The sequence below is a fragment of the Dipteris shenzhenensis genome, chromosome 11, assembly GCF_047967505.1.
Source record: "Dipteris shenzhenensis isolate YYH24624 ecotype China chromosome 11, Dip_SZ_1.0, whole genome shotgun sequence".
Classification (NCBI taxonomy): Eukaryota; Viridiplantae; Streptophyta; class Polypodiopsida; order Gleicheniales; family Dipteridaceae; genus Dipteris; species Dipteris shenzhenensis.
Genome location: NC_141606.1, coordinates 52,559,312 through 52,586,266, shown reverse-complemented (window position 1 = coordinate 52,586,266; position 26,955 = coordinate 52,559,312). Strand labels below are relative to the sequence as shown.

Below are 26,955 nucleotides of genomic sequence, written 5' to 3'. Positions count from 1 at the left end.
ATTGCCGTCCGTGAAAAATTTCTTGATTTTGAAGAGTTGTTTGCTCTTCTAATTTCTGAAGAGCAGAGAAATGGGGGTGCATCTTCTTCAGGAGGAACTTCAAAAGAAACTGTCTTCTACTCAAATGCTGGAAGAGGGAGAGGCAGAGGAAGAGGAGGCCGATCTGCAGGCCATGGTAGAAATTAGAATATGCAGCAAACTTAAGAAAACCAGTCCTATGGAGGAGGACGTGGTAACTCTAGAGGCAGGGGGAGCCAAAGAGGCCGTGGTGGATGGCAGAGAGGCCAAAATGCAAATAACAATGTTGAATGCTACTACTGTGGTAAAATGGGTCATATGGCTAAGGACTGCTACAAAAAGCAGAATGACATTATGAATGGAAAATTGCAGCAAGGCAATTATGCATCTTCTCGTAGACAGGGTGATGACAGAAATGAGTATCTATTTATAGTGCAGCACATGAACAATTCTGTGACAAGTGCAGAAGAACAAAATGATGTGTGGTATGTCGACTCAGGCGCGTCAAACCACATGACAGGTCATGCAGAATGGATGCAGGATGCAAGGAAAATGGAAAAACTAGGATTTGTGGAGACTGGTGATGATACTGCACATCCTATTCTGCAGATTGGTAAAATTCCTTTATCTATGCAGGATGGGAAAAAGAAATACGTGTCTGATGTATTTCATGTCCCAAACATCACCAAGAACCTGGTTTCTATTGGTCAAATGGTTGAGTAGGTCAGATTTAATCCTCATGGATGCTTTGTTGAGGATATGAAAAATAACGGTCGCTTGATAGCAAAAGGAAAGAAGAAAGGCAAGATATTTACATTGGATGCGGACATGCCTGAATTGAGTGCAGCAATGTTTGCACATGGGACTCGTGTAGTTGCACATATTGATATCTGGCATAAACGCATTGGTCATGTTAATATACAGCGACTTAAATCAATGCAAGCCCAAAATATTGTTGCAGGATTGCCAAAATTCAAGGTTGCAGAAATGCATAAGGTTTGTGAAGCCTGTCAATTTGGAAAACAGGCAAGGAAACCATTTCCTAGGCATGTTCAAGAGAGTAAAAAGCCATTGGAATTAATCCACTCTGATGTGTGGACTACTAAATTAGCTGCATCTATTGGAGGCTGCCACTATTTTGTCACTTTTATTCATGACTTCAGCAGAAAAGTTTGGCTGTATTTTATGAAAAAGAAAAGTGAAGTGTTTGGGCACTTCATAATAAGCAAGAAGGTAAGAGGAGAAGGTTAAAGGTGGAAGGAGAGATGAAAGAGGAAGGAGGGGAGGCGGCACAGAGAAAGAGAGGTAGAAGATGGCATGAAGATGAAGAAGGGTAAAGGAGGAGCCGCATTCTAACACGATGGAGGGTGAAGAGGAAGGGTTATTAGGGTTCAAAAACTAACCTAACTCTTAAATACCTATACTGACACAACCTAGACATTAACCACACTTAATATCAGCTAGTTAAACTAACTAAGTCAACATAACTTTTAACACACAGCTCTAAACATCTACACAAAACACACCGATGTGTAAAGCAGAGAGAGAGAGAGAGTGCGAGTGCGTGCAAGCTGAGTGCGCGACGTATAGTGTGATTGAGAAAGAGCAACTAGCTAGTCAGCTCTGTTGGTCACGTGTTTTGTCCATCGACGCAAATACAATTTTCATTGTTTACACTCATTGATGAATGTGCCTCTTTTTGCTTTTATATTGAGTGGCATTGTTCCTGATTGTTTCCTGTTGGCAAAGCGGACTGTGTGGGTACAGTCTGATTGTGATTGAAGAGAGAGGCTACACATCTCCGTCAGAGTTTGTCATGTATGCAGAGTTTTTTTTTTTGTCCACAATAATCACGGTCGTTGCGAAGCTATGTAGAAGCGTAGATGCCACAGAGAGTGCACGAAAAGAAAGCGAAATGGAAAGCTTTTCTCTGCAAAGAAACAGCTCTGGATCGGAATTTCCAGTTGTCAAGGAAACAGGAGGTTTTGAACGACGAAGAAGTCCAACAATCGTCTGTCTTCCGAATCCAGATTCTGTAAGCTACTCGGGCGCCATCAAAGGAACAGTGTCGTCACTACAATCTACATTATATGTATCCTTTGCTGCAACCCAGAAATACTGGCAATACGGGCTAAACATAGAGCTCGCTGCAAGTGTCTCGTGCAAGCTAGAAAGAGATGAAACGCAATGGGGATGCGGTTGTACTAAGCGTAGAGGGCAGCACTGAGAGAGTGCCTACTCCTGCAACATTAGAGAGCAGGAATAGAGAAGAATCGAAGCAGAAGCCGGGTACCGTAAATGTTTCTGGGGAGGAGGCCGCAAGTGATGCCAATCTGGGGCATCCGGCGCGGGACCAGAGCAGCTCCAGAACTGAAATACGCAGCGCGTCTTTGAAGCTTCGCATCGGCAACACGAGATCAAAGCTGGCAGACCCCTCTTCCTCTCGCCCTCGCAGTCCTCCAAGGCTCTCTGTGCATACCGCGGGTTACAGACCAGATGTCATCGACGAAGAAGATGATCCTTTTAAGGACGCCGATTACCCTGACCAGTTCAGGCGCGGCAACTGCAAGTTTATCACACTACTGCAATGGGCTGCGTTTTTCATCATCATGGCCTGCCTGGTGTGCAGCTTGATTTTTCCGGTTCTTAAGGATCGGATCCTCTGGGGGTTGGAAATCTGGAAATGGGTTCTGCTGGTTATGGTGGTGTTCTGCGGGAGGTTGGTGTCAGGATGGATAATACGAGTGGTCGTGATTATCTTCGAGAAGAATTTTCTGCTCAAGAAGAAGGTGCTCTATTTCGTCTATGGTTTGCGGAAGGGTGTGCAGAATTGCCTCTGGCTCGGCCTTATCCTCCTCGCGTGGAGCCAAATCTTCGACCTCAAAATGCAGCGCTCAGCCGAGGGGCATCACACTCTTTTTCTCGTTACCAAGCTCCTGTACTGCTTCCTGATCGCAGCTGGAGTCTGGCTGTTGAAGATTTTGCTAGTCAAAGCGTTAGCGTCCTCCTTTCAAACTAACGCTTTCTTTGATAGGATTCAAGAATCCATCTGGGATCAGCATGTCCTCGAAACTCTCCTGTGTCCCCCTTTTATGGACTTCGGTTCCGAAGTGGGATCTCCCAGGCTAGGACAGAGTGCTAGAGTAAGCACGGCGATGAAAGGGGTTTATAACAAAGGAGGCAACGAGAAGCAGCCAGTCATCCGAGCCCATGATGTGCAGAAGTTAAAGTCCAAAGACGTGTCAGCTGGACTGATGAAAAGGTTGATGTCTCTAGTGAATCATCCAGGCCTTGTTCAACTGGTTACTACCTATGACGAATCTGTTTCTTCTGACGAGGGTCCGCAGGAGATCGGAATCAACAGTGAGAAGGAGGCCAAGCAAGTGGGAAAGATGATTTTCAAGAATGTGGCTGTGCGAGATCCCAGGTGCGGTATACACCCTGGAAGTCGAATTCTTATTTTAAGGAAGGTCATCTGAACGTTTGGAAGGGGAGAGAGAACCGGCTGGAATGTGACAACATACCAGACTGCATTAACAGAAAGGGAAGTTCGTCACCCAACGATAGACTAGAAAATTCTGCTCGTTTTATCAATGAAAAACGAGAAGTTAATGTCAAGGATTTCAATATACTGGCGTGAACTCAGATTGGTTGTCGTTGCGATATTGCAGTTGCATCACAGAGCAAGATCTACGACGGTTCGTGGAAGACGAAGATATTCGCAAAGTTTTCCCCTGTTTTAAAGGTGCCAAGGAGACCGGGAAAATAACGAAGGCGGCTCTCAAGAACTGGGTGGTAAGTGAATAATATATACGTAGGAAGGGTGGTAAGTGAATGATATATACGTAGAAAGACATACCTAAAACTACAGAACATAAGGTTGTTGATCCCAACGTTCAAACGTAGAAAAGCAAGAGGAGAAACGATCAGATACATTATCAGAGCTTATATTTTTGCACTCAATTCATGCTGCTAACGTAGCTTATTTCAATTGAATGCTTCTAGTTTCTTCACTTTGTCTCGTATAGAGTCCCGAATGACTCTTGCAGATCTAGCGTTGCTTGCATCCAGAAGTTGCCTGGTACTCTTTGCCACGTATCCTTTGTTTGTAGGGTTGCTCCACATTGTCACGATTTACCTGTACGGTTGCTCTTAGAATATGTCAGCCTAAACGTGTAAGACTTGCGATACATTCATAGATCTTTTGACGATGTGAATTGGTCCTAAGCAACTCATATATGTTCTAATGTTGTGAATCGTACAACTCAATTGATTTCTAATTCATGTGGAGGTTGTAACCGTGATGATGAGCAATACAAGGCAATTCGACAATTCTTCTTTACTTTGCCAACACTAGATAAGTGGCTTATTATTAGCTACTTACAATAGCCCATCTACTTAGTAGTGGGCCCATATACTGGCTTATTATTGGCTACTTACAATAGCCCATCTACTTAGTAGTGGGCCCATATACTTAGCACTGGTCAAACATTCTAGTTGTCTCTTTTCATGTCAAGTGTACTCTCTCTCTCTCTCTCTCTCTCTCTCTCTCTCTCTCCTCCCTCTTCTTACTCTTGAGCCTTTTGCTTGGCAATCATGCCATTCTAACATAGGATTAGATGTTCCTTGAACCTACCCACTCATAGTTGCTATCTTCTTCGACCCTCTAAGTGCAGCAAGGTTGTCTTTCTTGTCGCCTACGATGAAGATGGCACTGCTTATCACGTGACACTCGTTTAGCCATTGGTCATGTTCTCTTCCCTATAGACACCCATCTCACAACCATTTTGTAGACCTTATTCCAAGCCCCTATGGCTCCCATCAAGTTTCAATAAATGTAACCATGTTAGTGTGGGGGTTAAAGGCCACTGTACCTTAACCTCGGTCATGTACAATACTTAAACACATATATATATGGATGAAATAGAAGATTAGGGTGCTTTGCCGACCAAAAACTTATGTCTCTCAAGCTCTCTCACCCTCTCAGCTTCCTTTGTGTCCTCACAACTGGTATCAGAGCTTGGCAGTAGAGCCTGGCAGCAGCGTGAGCAGCCTGGTACAGCCTCTAGCCCGGAGAGAGAGTGGTGCATCCCAGAGATCCTTGTTCAGTAGGGGGAGCTCTAGATTTTGGAGCTGCTATAGCAATTGGAGAGAAAGAGGTAAAATCCTCTTGGGCATTTGTTTTGCTGGGTTGCAAAGTTGAAGGTGCAGGATATAAGCAAATCTTCTCAGATACACATATGTAGTGGTGCAAATATCTAGAGTTAGAGATAGAATTTCAACTTAGAGTTTTCAAGGAAGTTATAGATCAGATTGAGAGCTACATTTTCATTTTTAACATCTTTGTTATTTAAGTTTTCAGTGAAAAGTTATAGCTCCTGCAAAAAGTGACAAAATTCATCTCCTGCGAGGATTTTGTGTGTTGGATCTCCATATCCAAGCCACCATTTGTAGTTCTGACACTCCAAGTCGTGGGTCAACTAGATGATGCTGGTTTTCAGACCACTTTTGGCTTTTAGAGTTGAAAAATTCAGAAGGGCTCTATGGTTTTGGCCAGGGGTGCCAATTGTGGGACGTTGTATCCCTTACATGTATCAGGGGTGTCTCATCATCTTGTTGCAATTATAACCGAGTAGCCAAGTACTTCTTTGTGGCATTGCAGTTTGGGACACGTGAGCCAGAATGGAATGAAACTCTTATGCCATTTGGATTATGTACCGCATTTGAGTTTTTCTGATATTGAATTTTGTGAGTGTTGTCTCTATGGGAAGCAGACTAAATCAGCCCATAAAAGAAGGGGAAAGAAAGAGCTTGAAAGGCTTGATTTGGTGCATTTAGACATGTGGTCCCATGCCTACACGGTTATTAGGCGGGGCTGAATACTATGTAACATTCATTGATGATGCAACTAGGAAAGTGTGGGCTTATGCTATAGCTCAAAAGAGCGATGTGTTCCAGGTATTTCAAAAATGGTTGGCTTTGGCTAAAAATTAGTCACATAGAATGCTTAAATGCCTACGGACTGATAATGGTGGAGAGTATATCTCTCACGACTTTCAGCATTTTTGTGATATACGTGGGATTAAGAGGGAGCTCACATTCCCTCGTACTCCAAAGGAGAATCCAGTTGCAAAACAGATGAACCGCACCATTCAGGAAAGGTTGCAATGTATGCTTTCCAATGCAAGTCTTTCTGGTGGTTTTTGGGCTGAGGCAATGAAGACTGCCATGCATGTGATCAATAGATCACCTAGCAGGAGTTTATATGGGGGTATTCCTGAAGAGGCATGGAGTGGCAAGAAGCCCTCTTACTCTCATTTGTGTATATTTGGGTATGAGGCATATGCACTGAGAAGGAGTATGTTATAAAAGTGCTGTAGCATTTCAATACGAAGGAGGGGAAGGTAGTAAGTACTCCATTGCCTCCATATGTGAAACTGAGTCAAGTAGATAGTCTTAAATCAAATGAGGAGAGGGCCATGATGGCCAAGCTTCCTTATGTGTCAGTGGTTGAGAGTATTGTATATGCTATGATAGCTACTAGACCAGACATTGCATTTGTAGTGGGAGTTGTTAGCCGGTATATGGCTAATTTAGGAAAGAGGCATTGGGAGGCAGTTAAGTACATCATGAGGTACATGAAGGGTATCTGCTTTAGCAGAGGAGAGATGCGTGTATTTGGATACACAAATTTTGACTATGCAGGGCATGTGGATAGTAGGAGATCCACTTCTGATTATGTGTTCACCTTTGCAAGTGGTACAGTGTCATGGATGTCTCGTGCACAGAAGTGCATTGCTTTGTCTACCACAGAGGCTGAGTATGTTGCTGCCACAGAGGGTTGCAAGGAGGCTATATGGCTTGATCAGCTAGTGAGAGATTTGGGGACTCATACAGGTGTACTGACATTGCATAGTGATTCCATGAGTGCTATTCAACTAGCATGGAAGCCGGTCTTTCATGCAAAGGCCAAAGACATTGAGGTCAGGCACCATTTAGTCAGGGAGGTACTTGAGAACAAGCGCATAGAGCTTGTCAAGGTTCATACAGATGATGACTCTGTAGATATGCTGACAAAGAGTTTACCTAGTCAGCGGTTTGAGTATTGTCATGTATTGATGGGTATGGATAGTATGCTCATTGGTTGTTCTCCCTTAAAGGCACATTGGCCTTTAAGTGGGAGGTTGTGGGGGCTAAAGGCCACTGTACCTTAGCCTCGGTTATGTATAATACTCAAACACATATATATATGGATGAAATAGAAGATTAGGGTGTTCTGCACCTACCAAAAACTTGTGTCTCTAAAGCTCCCTCTCACCCTCTCAGTCTTTACAACCGGAGAGAATATCCACACCCTTCTCTTGCTTGAACCCTTTAGCAACCAAACAAGCCTTGTACCTAGGATGACAGTTTCACATGAATCTACAAGCCTGTGTATAAAAATTTAATCAATACTAAACACACATTTTGCAGTCCAATACCACCACCTATTTGAAGCTTTTAAATCTTTCTCTAATCACAAGCATCGTTTCTCTCTCATCTTCTTGCATGGCCCTGCTCTTTGAGTCTTTTGCTTCATAGTCATGCTATCTTAACATGGTATTAGATCTTCTAAAGACATGTCCCTATACCTGCCTACCCAAAACTACTACGTTCTTCGCTCCTTTGAGTGTGAGCAAAGATGCCTTTCTTATTGCCTATGATGAACATGATGCTACTTCTCAACTTGATGCTCGTTGTTTTTTTCTGTAGATTCTCATTTTGTAGCCCTTGCTGACCTTATTGAGGTCCAGATGCCTCTCATCAAGCAGCCAACCCAATAGAGGTTCATGTTTTCCAGGCGAACATTGTTCTAGGCACTATCATAGCTTTATACAATGATCTAGCTGCACCCTACCAACTTGACCCCTCAGCATCAAAAACTTTATCCAAGTATTTGGACAGCATCTTGCTACAATGTCCATAGCCCCACTATTAATCCTTATGAAGGACATGCAACAACTCACCTCAAGAACTCTGTCATCAGTAACTCTATCAAGAACTTCATCAATCGTCCACTTCTTACCTAGATCAGTGTGTCTGACATGGAAATTTCACTACTGTTGCTTTCATTATCTTTGCTGGGCGATGGTGACACCTACCATCTGAATGGCCTTGGTGATGACCTTCTCAAGCATCATGTTCAAGCATTAGCCACTACTTTTGTCAAGCTAAGCTTCATCAAGATTCATGCAGCTACACGTGATGTATCCTTTGGGCTCATGTCATTACGATTGCCTATCTTATCAATGGTCAGTGTGATGTAAAGCTCACATCAAGAATTCAATTGGCACCTTTGTCATGAACATATGTTTTGTACAAATTTTGTGGTACATGTTGTATTTGATGCTTGCTAGATAGACAAACATATGCATGCATATGTGCTCCATATGTGTGACTCACCACACATTAAACATATGGTTGTTACTTAAATTATCACTTAGTTTGACTTTTTGTCTTGTAGGGGAGTGTTGGAATATCTAAGAGTAAACATCTAAGGTGCACAATACATTCACACATCTTCTAACGATGTGAATCGACCCTAAGCAATTGGATTATAACCGTCAAGATTCAATAATCATCTCTCTCTCGTCTTCTTGCATGGCCCTACTCTTTGAGCCTTTTGCTTTGTAGACATGCTATTCTGATAGAGCGATCATGAGCCGCTTGCACAATATATTTTTCATTAAAATAATCAATAGGATAGTATTCCATTAGGTTTGAGAAAATCATTGGAGAAGTCATGTAAGATCACACTAAAACACCCTTTCTAGTGATCATACCACTTCAAAGGTGCTTCAAGGACTCTTTAGTAGCATTAACCTTAATCTATGTGACATTAGACATCTCTCTTTGTCCAAATTAGTCTTTTGCCAAAAACTTTTAATCTCTTTTTTTCCATCACTCTCTTTATAGCACTAAGGATCAAGTGGCCAATCTTTATTTACCTTCATCAAGCACCCTTGTCTCAATAAATCCTTCTAAACATGTCCCTTTGTTTTGAGTCTAAGAGTGTGATTGCTCCCCTGATACCATGTTCATGTGAAACTTAGGAAAGAAAAGATAGAAGCTGCACATGCATGCGAGAGAGAAAATCGATTAATTTGTATTAGATAAGAAGAAAATACATGTAGGCATCAATACAAATTAGTTATTAAGTTGAGGCTACCAGGCCACACAAAAAATTTTGGTGGATGAATCTCAAATCCACCCATGACTAACCTAAAGTGAAATCTAGTAATACTGGAGATAGTTATTAATCTAATACCCCTACTTGACTCCAAAAGAGTCAATTTCTTAAATCTATTCTTCTTTTGTAAGCACAGTGTAGGCATATCACTTCTAGTGAGCTAGCTTTGGTGAGGACATACATGATCATTTCTTCATTACTAGCATACCAGAGAACCAGTAGACCCTATTGAATGTGATGCTTTATACGATGATGCTTGAGATCAATGTGCTTTATGCAATCATTTTGTGCATTATTATTTGCTATTGCTATGCTTGACTAATTATCACAATGGATCGCGAATGGAAGTTGCAATGGAAAACTATCCCTTCATCCAAGGGTAAAGATGAAGGCAAAGCTTTTGTTGCTCCATCTTTGGAAGAGTTTTTCATTGGACCCTAATAAAGCAATCGAATCTCTACCAGTTGCTATCAAAGGCTCTCACACAAGCGATACCTCAATAGCAAACTCTAAGCCTGAGAAGTGAGGCATGGTCTTAAATTCACAAAACTAGTAGAAAAGCTCCCCCCCCCCCCCCCTAAGGGTCACTAAGAAATATGTAAGATAGCACGTTGAAGGGGTTTAATATTTTTATGGAGTTAAAGAAAATACATATCATAAGGAGTTCTTTAAGTCAAAAAGTGAACATTTTCATACATAAGGGATGAAGTTTGTTTTAGGTTCGTTTTCATGAAGTTAAAGGTTCAACATTTGTTGATCCACACACTTAAATGGTTACCATAGGTTGCTTTATGAGTTTGTCCAAGCTTCAATTTGATGTTTTGAGAGCACGGACTAGCTAGATTTATGCAGTATCTCCATATTGAGAATCATGTTGGAGCCAGACTTTGGAGTTGCAAGGACCTCCTTCTTGGTATGTGATTTGCACACCTACACGCATGGCATTTGATTGTTGCATTAGGGCCTCTTTCCACCACATCCTTAAACCACTTTACATCCAAAACATACAGAAAGAAGCATCGAAAGTCAAGCTTAATAATATCTTGGATTATGCCACAAAAATCATCCATGGCTCCATTGGCTCCCTCAAAGCTAGCAATGACGCCGCAATCTTGTGTATTTCTCTTATCATCAATCCGTTGTGTTCGAAAATGCTTGCCCTCACACCATATAGCATTGAACATAGTGCACTACACCAAGAAAAAATCAATTAAATAAGCAATCTAAATTATTGAAAGCTCCTAACTTATGCATAACATTCTATATACCGACCTTGCTCATGCATCCCCTAGCATACTCCCATTCTTCCATTGTGATATGCATCCCCTCGTCTTTCTCTGCTTTCTCCATTTCATCAAGTAGCCAATCCACATGAATATCCTTTGGAAGTGCTCTTAGATACTGAGGGTATGGCACACGAGATCCGTGGTGTATACAAAAGAGGATCCTTTCTTCTTGTCTTCTTGCCTTTGCATCCTCATATCTTGTCACCCATCTTTTTATCACATCACTATTAAGCACGCAATAGAGGTTGATACTATTATGCAACTCCATGTCTATTACTTTGTTACGTCCTTTCCCTTGAGGCACAATAGAGGTCATCCTTAGATCTTCATCATCTTTCCATAGAACGATGTACATATAGCCTATAGGCCTCCATTCAAATCAATTAATCACTTGAGGTTGGAGGGCTAAATCAAACATTGTGGTAAATGCAAACTCATCACATCTACCCATGAGTAACCTAAAGTGAGATTGGCTAATACATGGGTTTATTTATTTCTAATAGTTAATTTATCAACGTTCAACTACAGGAAGGAGAGCTTGAGAAGATTGCTTGACAGGTTACGTTTATCAGCGCTCAATAAGCGAATACATTCTGGTACTCGAGTTAAGGAGCCAATTCATGTCTACTCTAGACGCTACTACCGTAACTTTTATTCAGTTTTATACTAAGTTCCAGAAGTTTGGCTTAACATATTTCTCACAAAGATGAAGATAGGAGCGATATCATTCTGTCTTTATTTGCAACAGGATTTTAATTTGTTGATGCGCGTTACGTATTTCCGCCTTCCTTATACCTCCTAGGATGCTGCATCGAGATAGCGCCGAAGGAAGAACTCTCCCTGGAGATGATCAGATGCATTTGGCCGTCTCTGCGCAATGCAAAGTGAACCCGCGTAGAAATAACCCAAAGCCTGCGCAAGCACAGGCAATAGAGTAGAGCGGCTTGACATGAGATCCTGGTGAAGCTGAGAAGACTAGCAAACTTTGCGATGATAGTAGAGCCCGAGATGAGATCAAGAGTGCAAGCAAAGGAATGACTGAGGAGAAGTGAGTCGTGACTCATGGATATCGTTTGGACTCTGGATTATTGTGGTGCAGGTGAAAGTTTATGACGAAAGACGATCGTTAGCGCATTCATTAAACGATACAAAGACGTCTGTGGACGAGGTGCACAGGGTGGCAAGCGTGGTGGTGGGGTTCGTCATCGTCATCGTATGGCTGTTAGTGCTAGGGATCGCATCGACGCGGCTGCTGCTGGTGGGCATGTCGCAACTGCTGGTGGTAGCCTTCATGTTTGGCAACACGGTGAAGCAAGTGTTCGAGGGCATCATCTTCCTGTTCGTGATCCACCCTTACGATGTGGGAGACAGATGTGTGGTCGACGGGGGTCAGGTAAAGAGTTATGCAGAGTGACTGAGTTGTATGCAGCACGACGGCTCCATAATTACAGAAAATTTAGAAAGTTTTGAGATCGATTCAAAGGTTTTCGTGAATTTCTGCACGGGTGATGATTCGAAAACCTTTCAAGTTAGGATCCTATTCATCCAACGATGACAACGGAGATTCTGAAGAAAGGAACATGCACTGCGTTGAAAAAGCATTTGTTGACTGTATGCGACGATGATAGTGTTGAGGAAACGATTTATGCAAACCAAATGATGAAGAAACAAATTCTGCAATAGATGATACTGCCCTCAAGGGGCAAATTATGAAGCAGAAGATACTGCATTTGAATTGTTCCCTTGAATCGTGATTTGAAGTGTGCTCTAAATCTGAAATTTGAATGGTTGCAGATGATCGTGGACGAGATGAACATCCTTTCGACCGTCTTCTTAAAACCGGACAATGAGAAGGTGTACTACCCTAATGCCGTGCTTGCCACCAAGCCCATCAGCAACCTCAAACGTAGTCCCGAGATGAAAGACACAATCAGTTTTGCAGTCCATATCTCTACTCCCACTGACAAGATTCACAAGCTCAAACAGAAAATCTCAGAGTAAGCAAAGCAAACTCACCTCCATCTTATTAATTGGTAATGCCTACTGCAATTCTCCATACAAGAAATGTCAAGTTTGCCATTCACAGTCTCCATTCTGAAGCTTGCTTCTTAGTGACACAACTGCTATGTTTTGGTGTGAAAGTTGTCATTCTTCTTGTTACTTCATCTCCAGTCCTCTCCATTAATATTCTTACCAATTCATCTTGGTTTTCGGCCAGGCTGCTCGAATTTTCTCGTCTCTTCACTTTTGGTTATATAGGGAGCCTGCTAGAACTTCTTGGCTGTTGATGCAAGGGCTCCCATTTTCCAAATTTCCACCGATTCATTGATCTTGAATTTGATGAATATAGGCTTTTGTTGTGAGGCCTTCCATTTAATTGTTGCTAATGACCTTGATTTTCGTACCTGTTGTTGGTGCAAGAACTTCCATCTGTTGTTCCAAAGCCAACATATTAATCATGTGGTGCTTTTTTCTATGCATCCAGGTATGTGAAGCACAAGAGCGAGCATTGGCGGCCAAGCCCGACCTTGATAGTGAAAGAGCTAGAAGATCTCAATAGTATGAGCATCTCCGTAACCGTACAACACACCATAAACTTTCACTATCAAGGAGACAGGCTGAGTCGAAGATCAGATCTACTCTTGGAGCTGAGGAGGCTCTTTCAAGAATTGGGCATCGAGTACCGTCTACTTCCACAGCCAGTGCACCTCACTCAATTCAATGCTCTTCTTGCTACTGCTACTCAACAGCAGCCACTCGCCTTTCCTTACTGTTTGTAATCTATCCATTGACTTAGCCCACACGTCTTTCCCCCCTTTCACCTCTGGAGTCCCCCCTCGTCCCCCCACAGCCCTCCTCTGATCTCTCTCTCTCCCCCCTGCCCCCGGCCCCCCGCCCGCGCTCTTGCTCTAGCAGCCGCTTTCCCCTTTAGCTTGTTTTGCATTCATTTCAATTGTAAAGCCTTCGTAAATCCCCAAGCTTTTGCATCATTTATGAAACTAGTGACACACTAAGAAGAAGAAGAAGGTGGTGGGAGTACTTATGAGAGTGAAAAATGGATACTACAAACTAGGAGCCAAGCAATTACCAATAACAATGTACATGCCCTTTCTTGCAATATGCATTGATCCAAGGTTTTTTTGTAAGACTGTCCATTCTTCTTTGATGTCTATCCTCAATATTCCACCCTTTTTAATTCTTCCACTATTGTCTATTCTACAAGGAAGACCATAGGTAACCCATGCTAACGTGTTAAGTGTAATATTTTAAAGAAGGGTTCCCTAATCATCCATTTGTGTACTAAATTTATGAAGAGATTTAAGAATGAATTATTGCATTTAATATATAGTATATAATATACATAAAGAGATTCAAGCAACAACATGCTACATCTCCATAAGAAATAATCTTCTATTTGTGTGTAACATGTGTGACTGTGTGTTGAGGGCAAGGGACAAGAAAGTTTTTCATTAAAAATAGAGCCTTCCTCATCTCATCTTTAAGATAAATAGCAATATGAGCATTCCTACCATTACATATGCTCCAAGTTTTATTTATCTACAAGTATATGAAGCATAGATGGAGCACAATCATTATGACCATTTGCACCTTTTTAAATGATGCATTTTTATGTTACTCTTCTCAAAATGAGGGAATCGTGTTGCATCCTCTCATATTGTTGTATTCATGTGTGGTCATATAAATGGTTGCCATGGTTGTCTTATGCATGTATTTAAATTTTAACCATGTGTTAAAAATTGAAATGTGAAATATTATGTACTTCATGCATTGAGATTAAATTTATCCATATACTTGAATTATGTGTATAGAATAACTTTCCTACATAGAGCACCTCATGCATGCATTTCATGCATAATACAACCATTGACCACTGATACACATGTCAAACTTGCAATGTCTTCACATAGCATGATAGAATATCACAAGAAGACAAGCTACTACATGACAATAGAGCTAAAAGAGTGGGCAAGGGACCACTTATAAGAGCTAGAAGAGTGGGCAAGAGACTACTTATAAGAGAGGAGGCCCAAGAGGGAGAGGATTGCAATCATCTAATTCCTACATGCCATAAGCACCTATAGAGTATTGCTAGTGCATCTCCACAATGTTTGCCAAACTCAGTGCAACTCAAACTGGGTGGATCTTGCTTGTTGGCAAGCAATTCTGTGAAATACCATGTGACACTCCTCATCACTACTACACCTTTTTCCTTTTTCGATGTTTAGCATGCACAGGTGAAAAAATAGTTGGTTCGGCTCGCAAGTGAGTTTCTCATCCATATTAGTATCAATATATACCGACGTTAGTTACCAACACTACCTTAATGTTGGTATATACCAACAGTGGTAGAAATCTATATATACCATTAGTGTATAATGGCACTGATAAAAAATTTCTAAACCAATGAAATTACAAAACGTGGTTTGCAATAAGACCCCAAATAATTTTTTGCTACAAGTTGTCATTTGAAGGATTAAAAATAATAAGATTATGTGCACCAAGTTTGAGATCAAAATACTCATGTATTCATGGTGAATTTAATATACAAATATGTACAAATATAAAGTGAAAGGGGAAAATACAAAAAGCCTTGTTGATGGCAAAAGAATCTATTGAAGTAGGATTTACATCAATAGTTTCATCTTGAGCCAAGTCCCGCATACCAAATACGTTTATCTCTAACTATGTAGTCAATTGATATTCACCTATATCATCATCATCTATTGTACATCTACCTAAGACTGTTGGAAAGGTCACCTCCCCATCTATAAGGCCCCATATGAGGAGACAATGGGGGAGGGAAATCTAGGGCATTTTCCTAGAGGAAAAAGCTTAGAGAGGGGGTTGCCACATGGGCAACACCTCACATCAAAGAAAAGAGGGCTAAAAGGGCTACCACATGGGCGGCACATGGGCTGCCATGTGGGTAGTACAACAGCATGTGTGTACAGAACATGCACACCTAAAAGAGGTGCATAGGTAGCGAGACAGAGGGCCAACACATGTTGCATTAATGGCGGGGGGAACCAGCAGGAGTATCAGCCACATGGAGGGGCTGGTTGGGCTGGTTGGATCCAGCCAACCAGACCTTATATAGGCAGACAAATGGGGCTGGGACCCTACCTTGAAAGGGGGGCTAAAGCCCTTGGAGTGTGGTCCAAAGGCCCTAGAAAAGTGAGCCCCCTAGGAGCATTTATAGGTAGACCAGGGTAGGGCCTAGTCGGCTTATTTGGGTTGGCCATAGCCTCCCTGATCGATTTTTGCAATTATAGCCCTTGGGGGCTATACAAGGAGGGCCTCCGAGCCCTCATTCACCATTATCTGGAGCAGCCATTGAGGAGCAATTTGGAGTAGCACATCAACAACCTTTGGGTCTACAATCAAGAGGACAAAGACAGGCTGAGGAAGCTGCAGACCTAGCTCAAGGTGTTGCCCACCTAGGTTGATACACAGGTAGTAAGGTGGAGAGAATCATTTTGGATAGAAAGTCTACAAACACTCGAGGTGGAGCATGCGGGCTTGAGTCTACGGGCTTGAGTCTAGAGGTAGTTGGCAAATAGAAGAAGTACCTTGTGGTAAGATTAAAGGAACACACCATTGGTAGAACTCTAGATCTATCTATGTTGTATTGTGTCCATAGATTTGGATGAAAATATATTATTTTCGTGGTTACAATACATTGAGCTATTTATATATCCAGCAAGGTTTCCATACAATACATCTCCCACAATATATTTCACATTTGTCAATGGCTCAATGAATGGATCTTTAAACAATCCATAAGTCTTCATCCTTGGGAAAAACTTGAGGAGAGATATCCAAGTATCATAATCATACTTTGGACCATTATATGCCATCAAATATTGTTTCTTCTTGATGCTCATATGTACAAAAAGACCATATCCTGCCCTAGGTATTGTTGATTTCTTCACTTCATAATGGATGCCATTCATTTCGAACATGTGATCAATGGGTATGGGCAATTCATGTTTCTATAAACCATTGGATTCAGGATCAAAATTTGTAATAAGACAACTCTTCGACTTTTTAGGACAATCTGCAACACCTATCATGTGTTTAAAATCAAAGAATCATTCTTTTAGTGGAGGAATACAAACTCACATCACAAAGCATAGAGCATTTTTTGCACAAGGTACTAACTCAATGTCTATTAATTCTTTCACAAAACAAATTAAAACATAATGTTTTGCAAATTGAATCTAACCAAATAGAGTCCAAATATAAATCAGAATGTAGGTACAAATGTGTTAGTTGAGCATTTGTGTCTACAAGTCTAATTAACAAGATCACTCAGATTCACTAAGGGTTTTCTATGCAATAAAATCGAATCAAGTTGGCTAAGAATGCCCTTGTAGCATCGGCAGTGATTCCCCTTTCCTTGCATCCAAGAACCATAGCAAAGAGTTTTGCCTCACTATCTTTCAATGGCCCCATTTTGGCAATTTTCCCTAGCATGCATTCTTCCTCTTCATTCAATGTAACATGTTGAGCATGCACCATACTTCTTGTAGTAGGACAAGTCCCTCTCACTCTAGTTTTGGTTATAGGTGAAGTATTACCTTTCTTTGTGTCCTTTTTTGAACTACAAGTAGACATATGAGATTCTACATGCATCTTTTTGAGCACTTCTTTGTTTTTTGCTTTGAATTCAAGGATCACTGGTTGAAAATAATAGAACATATCATGCCCTCAGACAATCAGAGCTTGACCATATTTGTTAGAAGAGATGGCACTGCGCACATCTACTACATCATCTAGCATCTGTAGGTATGGCAATAACTCATCAAGCAAAATCATCAAATTTTGTACGAAAAATGCAATTTTTTGCTAGACTAACACAACTCGTGTAAGGCAAAATGTCAATGAACATTGTTCTTGCTGGTTTGCATTCCTCTTTAAAACAACACCACACTCTCATCAATGGTTTAAACTCCGCTTCGACATTCATCCTATCTGGTCGAATGATTCTACTCTTTGTATGCTTGTGGCATGCCATCGCACCCCAAACCATGAAGAAATGTAAATTTCTGTTAACATGATGCTCCAAAGTGTCTAGCATGTGTTGCACCATGCCCTTTTCTTCTCCAATGGACCGAATGCCAACATGGTAGTGATCGAGTAACCATTGTAGAAACTCTAAAAACCCAAGACAGAGAACAAGCCAATGCTTCCCACTGTGCAAGCTCATATGTTTGTTTGACTTGGAAAAACAACTCTCGAGCAATAACCCTTTCAAATATATTATCACTGCTAGTCTTATTTTTGTTATCATCTCTTTTGACATTATTTCTGAGGGTGACATTACATCTCCTCCTTTACCTTCTAAGATTGCTTCTTGCACCTTGACTTTATACAATGACATTGCATCTTATCCTTTACCTTCTAAGCTTGCATCCACATTTGTCAATGAAACATTAACTCCAGACATTGCATCCTCAACATTTTCATTAATCAACCACGTTGAGCTTGGAACTTGCATGCTAATGTTCAAATTAGGCACATAACGAATCATTGGATCAAGTGTCACATGTACGGGAAATGCTTCTAGCGATGTGAAATTGAGATGGCCAAGATCTGTTGATAAACAAGAAAATGAAATACATAAGTAGAAACAAACTGACAAGAGATTGAGATGGAAAACCAAATTGTCAAACTTTATATTGATGCATCAATAAGTTTTGGTTGTATGGTCTCAATGCAATTTGTTTGTGTGAAAGCATTCATGTTTTTCTTTTTCAAAACAAAATTGAATTACTATAAGAAATGGAAGATTTTTTAAAAAAGAAAACATTCATGTTCATATGCTTAGTATACCCCCTAAAGTTGTTGAATCTATACCCTTTCAAGTTATTTTAATCCCCAAAACTACATATCCTAATTACAATGCCAAAATCCTTTACGTAATAGATAGAGTGGAGTCCAAACATTATCTAGCATTGATCAAGTGTTCCCACTAAGGAAAGATTTGGCTAAGCGGCCAAACCATATTTGAGCATTTATATGAAGTGAAAAAGGATAGAAACTTCAATTTACACTAATTCATTCATCACGATCAAGACTCAACACACTTTTTAACATTTATGAACTCATAAATAAATATAATTTGTTTTGAAGCAAGAACCATCAACTTCATCAATCCTAGAACACATTTGGGACCACTGGGAGGGGCAAGTTTGATCACATTTTTCTTTCAAAGAATCTTGCTCCAAGAATCAGGTACTGTTCATTCATGTAGTTTTAGAATATTTTTAGTTTTCAACTCAAATCAGGGTCTATCAAAGCAACTTGCATGGAGATTCAGGTGAAAAAAACCTTTAAAACAATGCAAGACAATGAAAATAATGAGATTTTATGATGCAACTTTGAAGAAGCTGTTAATTTGTCATTTGTTTTGGTAATTTTGTTTTTCTTTTAATACATGATTTAAAGAGGAAGAAAGATTTTTTTTGTTTTAAAAGATACACTCTTATGGTTGAGTTTTTTTACAGAAGATGGTTAGAAATAGATTTGGAGTTGTTTGGAAGCATATAATTAGTATTGGAAAAAAATCCATCAATTTCAGCATCCTGGATTACAAGAGGGACCATTGAGGAGGACAAGTTTGATCACGTTTTTTCTTTAAAGATCCCTGTGAGGTATTGATCATTCACATAGTTTAACGGTGTTTGATGATAAGTAAATGTTTTTTTGAATTTGTAGATTTCAATCGTTAGATTTTGCATGCAATTGGGGTTTTCATTTTTCCTTGGTTTGATACTTTTCTGAAACATGTCATGTTTGTATATTATTTATTGATGTCTTATATTAGGTGGAAAGTGCATGAAATCATGCAAGCCGCTGGGAATTTAAAAAAGGTGGATATCCATTTTCAAATAGATGTAGAGAATGCACCATTTTTAAAGAGAAATGAATCCTCCTTAGCAAGTGAAAGTGATTTAGTAGGTCTTTGAAATCAAGGAAAAGCACATATGGATTTGTGGTTAGAAGGGAAAACATATCCAGTAGATCCACAAATTTGTCAGACTCCTCAATTCCATGGATTGACCAGCTTAATAAAGTTGCTATGTAAGGGTGAGAATGGTTTGTTAGGATATTATCGAAGGTTGATTGGTCATGGAGCAAGTAGCCTTCACAGCCAATATCAATCTTTGCTTAATGAAAGAGACAAAAAGATCGCAATGTTGGAGGCTTGGAATCAACATTTGGTATCATCTATGCAAGCTACAAGTGTTCAAATGTCTGCATATGATGGCATAGAGAAGAAAAATCAAGAATTACAGGTAAAGTTTCAAATATTAGATGCTTAATTGGGAGAGAGCACTATAAATGCAATTCACTTACAGATGCAAAACACAGCTCTGAAGGATGAGATCAAGAAGTTAGAAAAAACATTATCATTCATGAAGGATACTCCAATGGGTCCAAGACTACGTAAGAGGAAATTGCATCCAATGGATGCAATATCCAAGAAAAGTGGTCACTGGAAGCGTCGAGTGAGAGCTTGTAGGAGTGTTTTAGAACTCATGTCTATCCATGATGAACACTATGGTGCTATGGGTGAAGTGTTTTTAAAAAAAATATCGGAGTTTGTTATACATCCAAAATTCAAAAGTCTAAAATCAGAGATAACATTATATAAGTCAATGAACAAAGTTGTGGAGCATTTCAATGCAACTAGTGCACAGGGAGTTTCTGATACTGCAGGGATAAGTACAAGGGCATATTGGCTCATATTTAAGAGCTTAAAAACAGCATGTCTTTTTGTGGGACTAAAAGTTAAAGCCCCACTTTCTAAACCGACTGATGTTGATAAGGCCAGGCATGCACTCAATTTGGGCGTACTTGATTTAGTCAGTGAGCCCCAACATGTATGTAGTACATTAACTTTGAAAACAAAGGCAGGATAGACTAAAGAATTGGAATTGATAGTCAATAATAACTTTGTGATGGATGTTCGAAGAGTTCTGCAAGCCATGGTGAAGGTTTATGATATGCCTATGGAAGAATGAAATGGTACTCTAAAGATTGTACTAAAGCTTGATGAAAGTGAGGTGGTCAAAGGTCAAAAATTGGAAAGAGTTAGTTTGGCAATGATGAATAGAATACTAGACCTTGAAGTTGAGCTTGATGATGCAAGACAGTTCAGTGTGCAATCAGAACAGAAGATTTGGTGGTTGGCTGCCTTTGAGGTATGATGGAAATTTGTGCAAAAAGACTTAGAATATTTTGAAATAACATGTGAGTTTTTTTTGCAAGTGCCGAAAGAGTCACATTCAATTTTGAAGTGGTTTTTTTACCAAACCGATATCCCAAGTGTGATCAAAGGTCATAACAATGGTGAGCTACTTGAAGTTGAGGGCTATGGATCCTACCGTGTAGAATGGCATCTAGCTGCTGACCTCAAGACTATTGAATGTATGTTTAATGTGGCACATGGAGCAAATACAATCCATCCTTGTCCACTGCGCATGCAAACGAGAGTACTTGCAACGGGTGGTAAAAAGAATCAAAAGCAATGGGCCTTTGAACTTGCAAAGATAGATCAAACTAAGGCACCAGATAGGGATGCTCCAAGGAAAGATCCATCATGGAGCCTAATTCTTGAAATTCCTCTTGAGTGAGTACACATTTGTGCGCTTCATGCTATTGTGAGAATAATTGAAAAGTTGGTGCATCTATACATCATTGATGCATATAACTTGAAGCGCCAACAAGAGAGTGAGAGGATGACTACAATAATTGAAAAGGTTCATTTAGACATGGGACTACACTCTAGGCAAGTAAAGATTACAAAAGATGAGAAAAGATCTAAAAAAACAGGCAATGTTCCTTGTAAGCCAAGCTTTGGTGGTGTCAAGGCTTTAAAATTCCTTTATGCAAAGAAGAAGAATGACAAGCTCAAATGTGCTAATGAGTTTGATGTATGGAGAAAGTTACACAATGCCTGTTGTGAACAAGGGGGGAAGGGACAAAAAAGATTGGAAAAGGTGCGAGTGTGGTTAGCTCTTGATAGCTTGGTACCTTTACTACAAAAGAAAAGATTTGAAGAAGATGATGCATAGTTTTTCATCAATGCTATGAATGACTTTAGCCGGAATATGGAGATAGCTTGGGGAAAGAATCATTTCACATAGTACATGGTAATCTCTAACTTGGACATTGAGATGTGCATATTGAATGGTCCTATATTTACTGATTTGTTTTTCTATTTGGTAGCACATATTATATGCTCATGCACCATACATGGCATGGAATTATGGAAGCATCGGAGTGTGGTCCAAGGACATGGAAAGATTGCATTGGCAAGCACGTTGTGCATATAATAGAGTGACCCAACACGGGGGTGGTAGAACTAAGTCAAGCCCAATGGTTCAATTGGTTCAATGGTGGTACAGGCATATCGAAATAAGAGCAGCTGCAACACTAGCATTCAAAGAGTCCTTAGTGTCCCATGCAGTGCAAGATGTTAACACGGAACGTCGAAGAAGAATATACAACTCAATTGGTATCCAATTCGCTGGATGTTGTTTTTTCAAATGCAAGACAGAATCATGCAAGTTGGCATGCAACCCATCATAGACAAGGGCGCATATGGGTGGAGACAGATGAAAATGATGGTGTAGACTCTTCCAATGTGGATGCCCATGCATAAGTTTCAGAATTTATTTGTAATTTTAGTTATGTGATTTGTAGTAAAGCCAACGTATAATGGATATGAGTTGCAGTATAAATGAGAAATTTTGTGTTATGGGATGTTAATTATAAGTATTTAGCTCAAGGTTGCACTAATTTTACTTTCTTAAGGGTTTTTATTGAAATAAGTATTTTTAAAAAATTAGGGTTTTTGTCCCTATATAAGAGAATGCGTCCTCATTTTCATTTCATTGTTTAAAGAGCTCTCCACTCCCACACCACCTCCCACTTGCCCCTGAGATTTCCACCCTATCTCTCGCACCCTCACCCTTTCTCTTGCACACTCTCTCCATCCCCCATGGCCAGGCCCAAGATCAAGGCACCATGGAGACTGGCATAGCCAAACCCACCTCCAGACTCAGAGACAAAGAGTGATAGCCCCCCCCCTCTCCCCTCGATGATCCCCATAGAAGGGAGAAACTGCCAATCCGGAAGCCAGACAAGGAGCAAGAGGGACAGAGGAAGGCACAAGAGGAGGGACAAAGGAAGGCACAAGAGAATTCTCTGATAGAGACGGATGACTCGGAGAGCACAGAGGAGGAGCATGTGGAAGGGGAACAATGAAGGACAAAGTAGAGGACCACGGCAAGAACAAACAATCGGGGTCCATGCCAACGGGGGAGAGGTGCCCAAGCTCCAAGTGCAGGTCAAAGAGGCCCTCAACATCTAGGAAGAGGCCCTCCACATCAAGGGCAAAGAGGCCCTCCTCCAGTGAGGCAGTACAGATTCAAGCCAGGGACAGTGGCACTTCAAGAGATTAGAAAGTTTCAGAAGTCCATTGATCTACTCATCCCGATGGCCAGCTTCGCAAGGGTGGTACACAAGGTCATGCAGGACCTCAACCCTGGACCTCAACCCTAGCCCAATATCCCGATTTAACAGATGCGGAGTTGTGCAGGCTCCCTGGCGTATTTCTAGAGATGCCTTGCTTGCGTTGCAGCATGCATCTGAGGCCTACCTAGTAGACCTCATGGATGACACCCAACTAGCTGCCATCCATAGGAAAAGGGTCATGGTGACTGCTGCAGACATGCTATTTATTGTACGTCTTAGGAAGCCCAAGGGCACTTAGGGATTTTGTATGCTCCACCTTATACTCTGCCTACGGGCATCTATCTTGTACTCTCCCTATGGGCATCTACCTTGTACTCTGCCTACGAGCATCAATATAATAAAATATCTTATTTAGAATTGTCTTTGCGTGTGCAATCTTAAATTTATTTTCAATGTATTTGCAATCTATTAATTTACTTACATGCACTCTCAATGTATACAAAAGCAAAATGAAATAATAAACATGAAATCTTAATAGAACATGCAAAAGGAAATAATACTCAATTTTACTTAACATAGAAAAGGAAACAATGTTCTGTAAACGGGAAGAGAAAATAATTTGAAAATAGTATTCTTTATTTACATTGAGTAGTATCACAAAGATCGTCAAAGCTTGAATGCCTAAGCTACTCTAGTCTATGCTTCTTCCTGCTTGGCTTAGATCCCTTTTTTGCTTGCTGAAGCAGAGAGGGCTGCACAATTTCATTCTTTATAGCCAAGGGATCTGTAATGCCATCTAACCCTGCAATAGCTATAATACTATGAAGCGGACCAGATCGTGTGTTTGAGAACAAAAATAAAGCTACACTATGCCTAACCAGAACAATGCGATCGGTAGTAGGATTGATGGGCCTCATCTTCACCATCCAACTGAGGACCTTGAACTTCGTGATATTTATCTTTCCATTTGGCGATAATTGTCGATGGAACACCAAAATGTGTTGAGCCACTCTATTGATGTAGTGGCCGATCGACGCCATCGCCCCACCAGAAGACCCTCTGGTTCCACCCTTGCATCTGGTAGACTCATCAACCCATAAAATATACTGCAACCAACATATTACATCAAAATCCAAAGATTATATAAATTAATAAAGTATCATTTTTCAAGAATTAATAAGAATAAGGGTTTTTTTCCAAGTAAAAATCATATCTTTAAGAAATCTGATTTGGGAGGCCACTAGGACCCTAGCAACCATGCCCATCAATTTTATGCCAAAAAAACCTCTACAAGCCCAAAATCTGACATTATGCGACCAGAGCCGAGTTTCTACAGAAACTGGGCTTGCAAGGGTTTTTTTGGCATAAAATTGATGGGCATGATTGCTAGGGTCCCAGTGACCTCCCAAATCAAATTTCTTAAAAATATGATTTTTATCTTTTTGCGGATGTGCATATCACTACCGGAAAAACGTTGTATAATGCGTGATCGACCTCTCCTTTACCTTCTAAGCTTGCATCCACATTTGTCAATGGAACATTAACTCCAAACCTTGCATCCTCAACATTTTCAATCAACCATGTTGAGCTTGGAACTTGCATGCTAATGTTCAAATTAGGCACATAACGAATCATTGGATCAGGTGTCACATGTACTAGCAATGCTTCTAGCGATGTGAAATTGAGATGGCCAAGATCTGTTGATAAACAAGGAGATGAAATTCATAAGTAGAAACAAACTAAAAATTGAGATGGAAAACCAAATTTTCAAACTTTAGGTTGTGTGCTCTCAATGCAATTTGTTTGTGTGAAAGCATTCATGTTTTTCTTTTTCAAAACAAAATTGGATTACTAAAAAAAAGAAAGCATTCATGTTCATATGCTTAGTATACCCCCTAAAGTTGTTGAATCTATACCCTTTCAAGTTATTTTAATCCCCAAAACTATATATCCTTACAATGCCAAAAACCTTTGCGTAATAGATAGAGTGGATTCCAACATTATCTAGCATTGCCCGAGTGTTCCCACTAAGAAAAGATTTGGCCAAGCGGCCAAAACATATTTGAGCATTCATATGAAGTGAATAAGATAGAAACAACAATTTACACTAATTCATTCATCACGATCAAGACTCAACACACTTTTTAACATTTATGAACTCATAAATAAATTTGGATGTGTATCACACTCCGAAGGTATTACAACATGCAAACACATCTTTTCATGAAATATAGAAAATTAAACATATTCAAGAATACATATGAATGTTTGAATTATGACAATGAGATAGAAGAAATTTCCAAGTAATATTAAAAGATCTTTGGAACGAAATTAATACATCATATGGAGAATATAGCAAGATAACATATGGAAAACACGAATACCATATAAAAGGACAATTTCAAGAACCTGTTGCTTCCTCTTCTATTTCCCAAAAATTTAAAGCGTGTTTTTGTAAATGCTCACGCTGCTCTTCATTGAAGGGTTGAAGCGTGTTTTTTGTCCTGGTATGGTATCAATTTCTTTATCCCCTCCACCTTCAATTGTATCATCTTCTTTTGGTACCCCCTCTATTGCCAATATTGGTTCTTGCAAGCCAGCCCATTGTCGAATTTCATGATTACTGTAAGCATACATGCAACATATACTTTCAACCTTTGCCAACTCCTCATAAGTCTCAACAATTGAAACAACACGCCTCTTACAAGAAAGAGACTCTATTGCAGCAAGCCCCTCAGAGAACAAGTCCAATACATACTCATCTTCTCGACAGAAACCCATGATCATGTCTTTCATGATACTTGAACGTTTTCTTTTCAAGGACAATTCAATGTCAAATTCATCATCATCATCCTCGTCGTCATCATCCTCGTCACCTGATTCTTCTGCACCACTTGATTTTCCATATTTTTCATTTGCAACATATATTGATGGCTTACATTGTGCATTGGTATAGCGCTCAATATCATTGAAATGCTTTTCCTTGCTTACCAGTACACAGGCAATTAAGCCATCCATAGATCCAGTGACAAATATATCTGCAGTTTCAAAATTAAGACAACGAAGTGTATTTTATATTGTCCGCATGTCTTATTTAATGCATTCTTCAAACATGATACATGATCCATGGTCAAGAACACCACAAGAAGGAATTGCACTGGGGGAGAAGCGATTGTCATCAAGCTTTTCAACAAACACTCAAAGCGATCCTCGTTCCAATTTCTACTTCTGCTTGGTCCATACATTACATCCAAAAAAGCAACCCCTATTGCCATTGGCTCTTGGTACACATTATGTATAAATTCCATTCCCTCCATGTTTGAACCGACTGTGTAGAACCTCCAAGGCCGAGTGGAATTCGGTCCATGACTTACACCTTCACTTTGTCCCATAATCCACCTCAGATACCCCTTTGCAGCATCAGGCAATGGTGGAGTTTCCTTGCCCTGTTGAAGCTTCAATTTTAACCATGAGTCAGAGGAACCACGAATCCGATGATACAATTCTGGAGTAATTTTAAAATGTAATCTGCACTCATCCCAATTTGTTAACATTAAAGAAGGTCATTCTACCGATATAAACATATAAAGTTCTTCTTGTAGTGCAGCATCTCTCTTGATCTACATAGCTCGTCCTTCATTATCAAGAATCATGGCATCAGTCTTTGTTTTAGCTATGACTACTCTACCTTCCTTAATGTCATTTTGAATTTGACCAATTTGATCATTACTCAATCCACGCAAGCATCTAAACATTGAGACTATGGGCTGCCTAGGCATTTTCCATCTTGTGAATATTTGCCTGCAATGTAATCCTCAAGGATGGAGATCCAGCCATCATAAATGGCATCGCTTGTGATTATCATATGTACATCCTTCATGGCAAAGCTATTGCCCAATGTTACCTTGCCAG

At 40.2% G+C, this 26,955-nt stretch overlaps 1 protein-coding gene across 2 annotated transcripts; it reads left to right on the top strand.

Annotated features, from left to right (window-relative positions):
• The first annotated feature begins 2,067 nt into the window (after window positions 1-2,067).
• On the top strand, window positions 2,068-13,657 carry LOC147897161 (mechanosensitive ion channel protein 6-like). 2 transcript variants are annotated; one of them, XM_087381552.1, is made up of 5 exons: window positions 2,068-3,445; window positions 3,690-3,813; window positions 11,633-11,926; window positions 12,328-12,530; window positions 13,019-13,657. In XM_087381552.1, the coding sequence occupies exons 1-5, from the start codon at window positions 2,196-2,198 to the stop codon at window positions 13,311-13,313; spliced, it is 2,166 nt and encodes a 721-aa protein (XP_087237678.1). In that variant the 5' UTR covers window positions 2,068-2,195; the 3' UTR covers window positions 13,314-13,657. The 2 variants fall into 2 exon arrangements, with proteins under 2 accessions (XP_087237678.1, XP_087237679.1); XM_087381553.1 differs by lacking the exon at window positions 11,633-11,926.
• Window positions 13,658-26,955: the final 13,298 nt, after the last annotated feature.